The sequence below is a fragment of the Ananas comosus genome, linkage group 9, assembly GCF_001540865.1.
Source record: "Ananas comosus cultivar F153 linkage group 9, ASM154086v1, whole genome shotgun sequence".
In the NCBI taxonomy this organism is placed as follows: domain Eukaryota; kingdom Viridiplantae; phylum Streptophyta; class Magnoliopsida; order Poales; family Bromeliaceae; genus Ananas; species Ananas comosus.
Window position 1 is genome coordinate 5,538,155 of NC_033629.1, and position 12,393 is coordinate 5,550,547.

General features: G+C 35.4%; 1 protein-coding gene across 1 annotated transcript; it reads left to right on the forward strand.

Annotated features, from left to right (window-relative positions):
• LOC109714948 lies at window positions 264–8,764 on the forward strand (the record flags this gene model as incomplete). Its single annotated transcript, XM_020239711.1, is given in 2 exon segments — window positions 264–513; window positions 8,404–8,764. Coding segments are annotated over 2 exon segments (427 nt in total), but the record flags the coding sequence as incomplete, so codon positions are not given.

Here is a 12,393-nt window from a genome sequence, read left to right on the forward strand (position 1 = left end):
TTACCAAACAAATCCCACCAGTCCCCCTTCTGCTGGTGAACTTCGTTGGGTATGATTTGAGTTTAAAGAGCAAATAAAACAACAATGCTACAAAATGAGGCCACAGTTTTACTTGTTTCCAAGTCATGATAGAAATTCTAAAGTTGCAGTGCTGCATTCCCTCCCCCCTATATTCCTTTGAAGTAGCTACATTATTGTAACCTGTTTTGTTTCATGAACATAATCAGTCATCTCACTTGTTTTTCTTTCAATTCTGGCTGCAGCAATATGAAAAAGGAGAGTTGCTTTTTCCCTATCCCTCAAGCAGCTGAGTGCATAATGCGAGTGATCGAGAGAGCGAATGCCCCTGTAATTTATCTGTCCACTGATGCAGCTCATAGTGAAACAAATCTTCTCCAATCTTTCCTGATTTTAAATGGCAGGACGGTACCACTTGTTAGAAGGCCGGACCACAGTTATGCCGAAAAATGGGATGCGTTGCTGTACAGAAACCATATAGGTGGAGACATTCAGGTCAGCTGTTCTTTCCCTTGGAAAAGCAATTGTGTATGATTTCTTTTCTTTTCTTTTCTTTCCTTCTATTTTCTTTGTGTTAGTAGTAAAGACAAAAACTCATTCTAGTCCTCAAAAGTAAATTATATCCCAGACTTGAAATCTCTGTTAGATTCCAGTTTTAGTGTAGGATTCTTGAGTTTCAGTTTCAGCAGTTTTGTTTGTCTTGGCGGTTTTGCTCTCTGTTTCTAAAGCTGATATAAAAATTCGCGACTTTCTGAAAAACATAAAGGAAATATCTGGAGTTGAAGTAATCATGGTAAAACTTAATTTCTCAAAATTTCTATGTATGAAGTTGTCATGGCCCAGAGCCCTTTCTGGAAAGCATTTTTAGAATCCTTCCATTTTGAAATCAGAGTTTGCAAGAAAAGCGTATATAATATAATATATATATAGAGAGAGAGTTTTGCTAGAATACTATCGGTAGTAAACGGCTCGGTTTACTACCGATTTGTTTTCGATGATAGAGCTTCCAAATTGATGATCGGCACCATTAAACATGATCTAAACTATTTAAACTATCTGGAAATCAAATTTCACACATTTTTGATATTGTTCTCTTGTCCATCAAGTGAACAGAAAAATGAATGACTGGAAATGAATATCCTTCAAAAGTGATGATACAATTTTTATATTTGAGGTCTAGAGTCTATATCTTATTTTAAATAGTTTAAAGAATTTTTTAACAAAAATTTAGTTGATTTGAACTCTTCTTTACCGTTAAACGAGCAAACGCACCATGTCGGCCATTAAAATTATAGGTTTTGTGACCCTTTGATCGTTCAGTTAGTGATGCCAAAAAATCATGAAATTTGATTTCTAGATAATTTAAATGGTTTAGATCATGTTCAACGGTGCCGATCGTCGATTTGGAAGCTCTATCATCAAAAACAAATCGGTAGTAAACCGAGCAGTTTACTACCGATAGTAGCCTAGTGAAACTCTCTCTCTCTCTCTATATATATATAGAGAGAAAGAGAGAGAGAGAGAGTTGAGCTTCTATTCTTTTAAAAGCACCAAGTCATTGGTGCTTGTAGATTTTTGATCTTTGGATGAAGATTTGTAGGTTTAGGATAATAGCGGTCCCCTAGGGTTGAGTAGGTGATTGGTAAATAACATAATCTAAGAGGTAGAATTGGTCAACGGGATAGATCTAACGATAGGAAACTTACAAGCACCAAGTGCTTGGTGCTTTTAAAAGCACCATAGCCGGATACATATGTATATGTACATATACCTATGTATATACAGAGTCCAGCTATTATCCTTTTAGAAGGACGGGGGCCTTCGTCCTCCTAAGTCATTTTAAATGATAGGAATCCCGAATCGATGGTCGGAACCGTTAAAGTTGATCTAGAGTATTTATAATGGCTAGAAACTAAATTTCATAAATTTTAAAATTCGTTATTAAGTTCATTGAAAAGTCGAAAAATGAATGGTAAAAAATGAATAATCTTGTGAAAATAGATGGTAGACTTTTTCAATTTATGATCGGAGTTATCAAACGTTATCTCAATAGTATAAAGAATTTTCTATTAAAAATTTAAGCTGTTTGGATTATTCTCCACTGTTAAACAAGCAAACGGCTCATATAGGCCGTCAAAAACTGTCGATTTTGTGATCCTTTGATCACTATGTAAATAATTTTTAAAATTCATAAAATTTAGTTTCTAGACACTTAAAATACTCTAGATCAACTTTAACGGTTCCGATAATCAATTTGAAATTCTCTATCATCTAAAACGACTTAGGATGACGAAGGCCAACGTCCTTCTAAAAGAGTAGCAGCTGGATTTTATATATATATATATATATATATATATAGAGATAGAGAGAGAGAGAGAGAGAGAGAGAGAGAGAGAGAGAGAGAGAGAGTAGGGCTACTATACTATTGTGAGTATTGGGCCCTTCGTACTCATAAGTTGTTTTCGATGGTGGACCTTCCGAATCGACGATCCACTCCGTTAAATATGATCTAGAGTATTTGAAACTTCTAGAAAATAAATTTCGTAATTTTTCGAAATCATAATAAAGTCCATCAAGCGGGTATAAAATGAACGGTCAAAATCGAACGATGTCTTAAAAATGGATGATCGGATCCTTCAATTTAAGATCGGAGTTATTGATCTTTATCTAGGTAGTGAATAGAATTTTCTATCAAAAATTAACCAATTCGGGATTCTTTTGCAACGTTAAACTGCAATATTGCCATTACGCGCCATTAAAAATTGTCAATATTGTGATTTATGTCTAAGAGTCGAAATGAGTGAAAAATTATAAAGTTTGCAGTTCTATGATTTTCATCTCTAGATAGCTTTAAACGTATGGATCGTTGATGGTTCGGAAGACTCGTATCATCGAAAACAACTTTATGATACGAGGCGATGCGTCTCATATAGTATAGTCGTTTTATATTTATATATATTATATATATATTATATATATATATGCAGGTCTTGTGTGCTATTAGGAGCACGGAGGCCTCCGTGCTCCTAAGCCGTTTTCGATGATGGAGCTTCCGAATCGACGATCGGCTCCGTTAGACTTGATCTAGCATATTTGAAGTATCTAGAAAATAAATTTTGTGACTTTTTGATATTATTTACCTAACGATCGAAAGGGTTCAAAATCAACGGCTGAAAATAAAAATCTCACAAAAAGTGGTAATATAGCATTAAAATTTTCGATCAAACATATTGATCTTGCTGTAAATAGTATAAAGAATTTTCTATCAAAATTTCATCTGATTTGAATACTTTTATACCGTTAAACTTGTAAACGTTATACATCAACCATTAAAAATGGTTGATTTTGAACCCTTTCAATTGCTAGGAAAATGATACCGAAAAATCACAAAAATTATTTTCCAGATAGTTCAAATACACTAGATCAAGTCTAACGGAGTCGATCGTTGATTCGGAAGCTCTATCATCGAAAAAGGCTTAGGAGCACGGAGGCCTCCGTGCTCCTAATAGCACACAAGACCTACTATATATATATATAGAGTCCGGCTACTATCCTCTTAAGAGGATAGAAGCCTTTGTCCTATCAAGTCATTTTAGATGATTGGGACTTCAAATTGATAATCGACACCGTTGAAATTGATCTTATACTGTTAGAAATATTTAGAAACCGAATTTTGTAATTTTTAAAAATCATTATCAAGTCCATCGAAGAGTCGAAAAATGAAAGGTCGAAAACAAATGACCTTCTGAAAACAGAGGTTAGATTTTCTCAGTTTACGATCGAAGTTATTAAACATTATCTAAATAGTATAAAGAATTTTCTATCAAAAATTCAACCGATTTGGATTACTTTATACCGTTAAATAAGAAAACGGCTCATATTAGCCATCAAAAACTATTAATTTTGTAATCCTTTGCTCACTATGTAAATAAATATTAAAATTTATAACATTTAGTTCTTACATAATTCAAATACTCTAAATCAACTTCAACGGTTCCGATCATCGATTCGGAATCTCTATCATTAAAAACGATTTGATAGGACGAAGGTCCCTATCCTCCTAAAAGGATAGCAGCTGGATTCTATATATGTAGAGAGAGAGAAAGAGAGAGAGAGTGAGGCTGGTATGCTTCTAGAAGCACAGAGCCCTCCGTGCTTCCTAGTCATTTTCGACACTGGGATTTTTGAATCGACGATCGGCTCCGTTAGACTTGATGTAGAGTATTTGAGTACCTAGAAAATAAATTTCACTATATATATATATATATATATATATATATATTTCACTATATATATANGTTTTCGATGATGGAGCTTCCGAATCGACGATCGGCTCCGTTAGACTTGATTTAGCATATTTGAAGTATCTAGAAAATAAATTTTGTGACTTTTTGATATTATTTACCTAACGATCGAAAGGGTTCAAAATCAACGGCTGAAAATAAAAATCTCACAAAAAGTGGTGATATAGCATTAAAATTTTCGATCAAACATATTGATCTTGCTGTAAATAGTATAAAGAATTTTCTATCAAAATTTCATCTGATTTGAATACTTTTATACCGTTAAACTTGTAAACGCTATACATCAACCATTAAAAATGGTTGATTTTGAACCCTTTCAATTGCTAGGAAAATAATACCGAAAAATCACAAAAATTATTTTTCAGATAGTTCAAATACACTAGATCAAGTCTAACGGAGTCGATCGTCGATTCGGAAGCTCTATCATCGAAAAAGGCTCAGGAGCACGGAGGCCTCCGTGCTCCTAATAGCACACAAGACCTACTCTATATATATATATAGAGTCCGGCTACTATCCTCTTAAGAGGATAGAAGCTTTTGTCCTATCAATTCATTTTGGATGATTGGGACTTCAAATTGATAATCGACACCGTTGAAATTGATCTTATACTATTAGAAATATTTAGAAACCGAATTTTTGTAATTTTTAAAAATCATTATCAAGTCCATTGAAGAGTCGAAAAATGAACGGTCGAAAACAAATGACCTTATGAAAACAGAGGTTAGATTTTCTTAGTTTACGATCGAAGTTATTAAACATTATCTAAATAGTATAAAGAATTTTCTATCAAAAATTCAACCAGTTTGGATTACTCTACACCGTTAAACAAGCAATCAGATCATATAGACCGTCAAAAATTGTCAATTTTGCAATCCTTTGATCATTATGTAAATAAATTTTAAAATTTATAAAATTTAGTTCCTAGATAATTCAAATACTCTAGATCAACTTCAACGGTTCCGATCATCGATTCGGAATCTTTATCATTAAAAACGATTTGATAGGACGAAGGTCCCTATCCTCCTAAAAGGATAGTAACTGGATTCTATATATAGAGAGAGAGAGAGAGAGAAAGAAAGAGAGAGTGAGGCTGGTATGCTTCTAGAAGCACAGAGCCCTCCGTGCTTCCAAGTCATTTTCGACACTGGGATTTTTGAATCGACGATCGGCTCCGTTAGACTTGATGTAGAGTATTTGAGTACCTAGAAAATAAATTTCACTATATATATATATATATATATATATATATGTATGTATGTATGTTTTTTTGAAATGTTACCCAATATGTGTACAGACCCGCCACACGGCACAGAGGAGACTTTGTCCACACAAACGGAGTCTTCCTTTTATATGCACGACGTAGGAGTATAAGCAATACAACCACAACCACAATCACATCAAATAATCTAAGTAGGGAAGAATCAACACAACCACTATGACAACTAAATCAATCGAAAGGACTACAACTGATAAAAAATCTCAATCTAGAACCCAAAAGCCACAAGAATTGAAACCCCAAAACCAAATCTAAACTCAAGGCTACAAGTCCACGATACATCAACCACAAGTAATAATAATAACTGGAAAATAAATTAGGAGCAAACTCATGGCACGAACTATCTAGATGCTAATTGACCACATCCTTAGACAGTGCCCTAATTCTCATCACCAACAATACCTGTAAAAATAGAAGGGAGGTGAGAGAAAAAAATATATGTTTTCCAATGGAGGCAACCGGCCACCGAAGGCAAGCCGCATTCACTGGTCAACAAAGGAGTAAGATAGAGAGATAACTGTAAATAATCAATTGAGAGATAGAATAATCGACTATAGTAGCATGAAGATAAGCATATAAATTTCATGAAGTAAAATATAATGTAATGCCGCTACTGTAAAGACAAATAAACCATCTCATGCGGTGAAGCTAACTAATAATAGTAGCAAAGTAATAAATAAGAGACATGAGTAATATATCCGAGAAGTGCTGCTATTGTAAATAAGAATCAACATATTAAATGCTTTGAAGATAATTAACCACGGTAGTAATATAATATGTAAGTAAGAGTTATGAATAAGATATCTGAGAGATGCTGCTATTGACATCAAGGTTGTAAACAGTGGATAGCGGGCATATAATGTTTGGAGTCTCATAGCAGAAAGCGGATAGCGGACGCCATAACAGGCGCTATGAACCCATAGCAGGTTCCATAAAAACAAACTTAATATGTTTATGTTCCTAATAAAAAATACATATAATTTTGAAGAAAAAAATAAAATTTTGAAGAAAAGACAACTAATCATTCTTTTTTTTTTTTTTTTAAGTATTGTAAGCCTATACATATTTAATGCCATTATTTGTTGAGATTAACTTTAAAATATTACGATTTAGCAAACCAAAAAGACATAACACTTAGAAATCTATAATCCATTCACAATCTAGAAAATTTGTAAATGGATGTCAAAAAGGATATCTTAGATGAATGATTAATATCTTATTCATCAGGAAGACATTCTTCCTCTCCTTCACTAGAGGTATTCAGTATTCTGGTCATCCACTTGAGAACCCGACCCGATTAGATGTTTTAACTTGTTTGCACTTTTTTAAGTTTTGGGCTCATAGCATTCGCTTTCGAATCACTTTATAGCGGCGCTTTAGCAGGCCCTGTGCCATTAAAGTGGCTGCTATGAATCCAATATGCTAAATTCTGCTTTAGAGATTATGGCGCAGCGGTAGTACATAAAATCTACTATAGCGGACGCTTTGGCGGGCATAACGGCCGCTATTTAAAACACTGACTGACATCAAGTTGACCAACTAAATACCATACATAACTCAAATAGGAGTACTATGTGTCAACCGGACAGATAGATCGTCCTAAGTCATGCCCAATCACCATGCCCTGCCATATAGACTCTGTCTAAGTTTGTCCACCAGGTCACGAGGATCAATAAACAAATTCCACTCAGGAGGAAATAGCACGTCGCACTCAACTTTGCTAACCCTGCCTAAGAGTGGTGAACATCAAACCTGGGGATGAAGTACGCAGGGTGACGAACCCTATCCTAAGAACAATACCTCCCACTATGTTGGCAAACTGAACACTGAAGGTCGTGAACCCTGTTTAAGAGCAACATCTCCATCTCAAGCTAAAGTCACATGCATATGCTCAACGCTCTAAGAACCCAGACTCAACAGTCTAATCAACACCCATAGGCGACAAGGAGGAGCCAAAAAATACTCTAGAAGAGTGTCAACGAAACCAAATAGGTTCATGCTCTCAAACATAATCACAATCTCAAAGCCAACTAGCATACTATACTACACCAGTATGAAGGAATACAATAATATATGCAAGGGATCAAGGTGAAGCATGCTATAATCCCAATCATGAATAGAATAAGTCAAACATAATCACAATCTCAAAGCCGACTAGCATGCTATACTACGCGAGAATCAAGGATCACGATAATAAATGCAAGGCATCAAGGTGAAATATGCTTTAATCCCAATCACGAACAGAATAAGTCAACCAACCACTAGGGTGTGACGTTCTGCTTTCTAGGAGGTCATCCATTCTAGAACTACTCTAGCCCTAGTACGCTTAATTCTCTTAACCTCTTAGGCCTAGCCACGATCAAAGTGTTATAGTCGGGCTTAAGAGGTTTTGTCCTGTTATTCCTTATATATAAGACTATTCCAAGTCCTAAGGATATCACATAAGTGATGTTTATGCTTCTACTGTTATAAAGGAAAAAAAAACAAATTAACTGTTAATGCACCCTTCTATCGTAATGGAAAAATACAATAAAAGAATCCACCACTATCGATATGAAATCTAACTTTACATTATAAGTTCCTTTCAGCTTGAACCAATCCTCCAAAGCGAAGTTAATTTTAAGCTCATTCTATCTGAAACCTAACAGTTGCAAATTGATTTCTGGGCTAATTTTAGGTTGGTATCGGCTAAAACATTTCGGCTTTAGAGTCTCAGTGCTAACTCCATATGTTGATTAATTCTTGTCGTGAGGAAGCACAAATAATATGAATTTGATCGTATGGTTGTTTTTGACTGTTTGAAGGTGGAGGCCATGCTGGATAAGACGATCTGTGCATTGTCAAATGTCTTCGTAGGATCTGCAGGCTCGACATTCACCGAGGACATCCGCCGGCTACGTAGAGGGTGGGGATCTGCGACCCAGTGTGATGAGTACCTTTGCCAGGGCGAACTACCAAACTACATAGCTGAACAAGAATGAGACAAGGGAGCAACCGATTCCACGATTTGGCACAATGCTAATGATCACTAATATTCTACAATTTTTTAGAGGTTAATGTGTATAGTTCTGTAAATTTTGTGTAGCATATACCATAATGAGATGCCAATTGGTTAACATGGTAGTGGAGCCTAAATATTTTGATTTGGATGGCTTTGCTTGCTTATTTCTGGTTATAGTATCTGCTTTTTTAATCTGTAGCCATGGAGTGGTTCCTACCAACTAATTATCCAACTCTGTCAAAAGTTCTGATTTCCCATTCTCAAATCCAACCCCAGGCTCCAGCTTGTCATCTCCGGCCTATTGGCTGGTTTTGGCCAGATTTCAGGCCAGTATCTCTTCATTTTATCTTTCCCTCTATACAGGTTTTTTTCAAACCATGTTTTGGTTTGTTTTGCTAATCTTTTCTCCACTACCACTTGGCAACCAAGCTTTCTTACTCGCTTCTCCTTCCCTCTTGTTTTGTTTGCTCCTCCTTTCACTTCCACTGGAAACCTCGAGGATTTATCGGGAATAAATTAAGACGAATCTTAGTCGAAACAGATGGAAAGGTCGTACAGGAAGCATATTGAAAGTCAGAAGTTAGATTCATAAGCTCTGTTTGTGGTAATGGCTTCTGTTTTATATTTTGAGCCAACTATTTCTTCTTTACTCATAGGCTTCATCAGGTTTATAAGCTTAGCTTGATTTTTATTTCGTGCTTAGATTAGGGGACCAATACTAATATTTTTCTCCTTTTTTATATTTGATTAGGCTTGTGGTCCATTGCTATCATCCCCCCCTATATAGTTTTGGCGTTAATAGTAGAGATTTCTAGAGAAATAGCGAGATCTCGCCAATTAGAAACTAACTTCTCTCATAGTGGAACAATAAGACTACTTGCTCAAAATCTACGTCACATCAGAGACGGAAGAACGAAAGCATTAGAGAGCCAAGTAATAGACGTTTCTTGATTGAAATAGAATGATTCTCATACACATAATTATTCTCATACACATAATTTTAAGTCCAAAAGAATAGTTAAATACTACTACGAGCGCATATTCTCATAAAGTGCATGCATGCTACTCACATAAACCAAAAAAAAAAATGGTGGATTCAAGAGAATTGGCTCTTGAATAAAGATTTAAGAAATATGAATGTGGAAGGGTGTCTGAAGGTTGGAAAATGTGATATAATCATGAATGGTTGTTGAATGTTGGACTATGTGAGTTGCATGAAGAAATTATAAGAACACGAGCAAATATATAATTTACTTAAACAAAAAGAAAAAAAAAAAACAAAAATTTACTTTAAAGATTTAACAAGATTGAGGATTCTACTTGTTCAAACACTTACCACAACCTTCTTATATGCCATTGTGTGCTTTATCTTGCAGCCTCTTCCATTATAATAATTCTAGTGATGGTGATTCTTTCATAAGGTGCAAGCAACAGTTTTTTTATAACAACTAATTTATTTCACTACTCATGGTACTAATCGCATGAAACTATAAGGTGCTTTTAAATATGTATCCTTACATAACCATTTTTTGGAGAGACCATGATTCGAAATGATCTTTCTACTCATCTAGTTATGCATCACGTCTCGAAAATGATATAACAAATTGTTGGGGCCAGAAAAATAGTGCAACGTGGTAAGCGGCTGGGTCCACGAGCGCCATGTGGTAAGCGGCTTGGTCCACATGGCCTATTGGCGTGGACGAAATAAAAGGTGACACATGATGCACCAGGAACTGATAAAAGCACTCTTGGAGAAAGGGTTTCATGGAGAGCAAGTAGCCGATTGAGGCGCATCCCAAAGAAAAAGGAACATAGCCGGAAAATCCTCCACGATAAGATCACCCAATAACCGCAGGTAGAAAAACATACTACTATAAATAGGAAAAATATGCCTGCAATAAGGGTCCTTGATCATACGAACAAGAGACCACAATAATTTCAATATCTTTCAATTTCAGCATTCACAGCTTTCTAGGAATAGTCTACAATTTTTCTTTTCCTGTTGTTTAAGAGCTTTGTTAGGAGTAGTCAGCAAACTTTCGTTTCCTGTGTTAAGGGCTTTCTTTAAAAGCTTTCCTAGGAGTAGAGTTTAGTCCATGTAATTCCTATAATCGTACTATTCCAATCAATATAAATAGCTCAATTCTTTCAGCCAAGCTCATTTCGGTTTATCTGTGAATAGTTAGCGGAAGAACTTGGTTGAGCCGATCCCTCCTCAACCAAGTCGCTTGAGTTGATAGCGGTGCATTCGAGGGTCAATCAAGAACTGATCTAAATCTCGAGAGAGCATGTGACTTCACCAATGACTTGATCCGGTCAGCATCACCTTAAATTCGGTTCATAGCCTAACACAAGTAAATAAAAAATAATCTGAAAAGAAGACAGTACATATACATACGTCATTAGATAAGTGACTGAACTACTAGTCTTTCAAGAGTTTTTAATACATAAATACTCTGTGTGTGCTCTCATCATTATTTAAATCAACTAATAAGTATCACTGTATTATTTTTTGGAAGCTGAATTATATGTCGTATCATATTTCTTTATTTAAAAATTAATTAAATTTAAATAACAATATAATTAAAACGGAAATGAAAGTTGACCTCCTAATTCTAGCATAGTAATATCGTTAGTTCCATGAATATATGGTCTAATTCACCCATTGTATTCATTTCTATGCTTTTTAAAATCAAACTACTTTTCAACTTATTCTTTTTTATAAGGGTTAATTGCATACATATACCTAAAGGGGGATAAAATTGCATATTTAATCCTATAAATTTTTAGTTATCACATATATCCCTCCAAATAGTATATAGTTTGCAAATATTTCCCTCCAAATTAAAGTAATTGACTGGGTAAGATTGATTTTTCTTCAACAAAATGACTATTCTACTCTTGGATAACTATTATTTTATTTAAATTTAAAATTATTTATTAACTTCAATATCTTTATTCTAACTTTTAAGCTAAATTATAAAAAGTCCCTTTTTACTTTAGCCCCTTTCTAAGTTACCATTGCATTGAAAGTTGACACTTTGCCACCATCTTAACTAGATTGCAAAATTTAGAAATTTGGCAAATTAGATTGTAAAACATTTTTAAAATAAATGAGCATTATATAAACTATTAATTGGGAACCCGAAGCGCCTTGTTGGAGTGCTTTGCGCAACTGGTGGCTGGTGGGGCCTGCTGAGCTTTTATTTTATATATGCTGAGTCTAACTTTCCTTTTATATCAGTGGGGCCCGCTGAGTTTTTCTTTTATGCTGAGCCAAACTTTCCTTTTTCATAAAAAATATATGTGTGTAGGCCTTGCTACTTTCTCTTGCTATATTGTCGCAAGTTGGGACCCAGAGCCACCTTGCCTTTTGTATGTGTGTGTGGGTTTCTCATTAACTGCGGGCCTTTCGTAGTGTCTAATGCGGATTGATGATGTCGTTTGACCGTCTGGTGCTCCATTTTCCTCTGCCCTTCCACTTTCTCCCTCTCCTGCATGGTCTCCGCTGTGCAATCCGCCGTTACCTCCATTCCCCTACTTTCTCTTACCATGCTTTGGTAACTGGGGACCCAGAGCCACCTTGCCTTTGTATATGTGTGTGGGTTTCGCATTAACTGCGGGCCTTTCATTTTGTCTTTTTGATGATTAATGTAGATTGATGATGCTGTTTGGCCGTCTGGTGCTCTCTTTTTCTCTACTGTTCCACCTTCTCCCTCTCCCACCCGGTCTCCACTATACGATCTGCCATTACCTCTATTTCCCCGGGGACGAGTATGGCTATTTTTGCAAG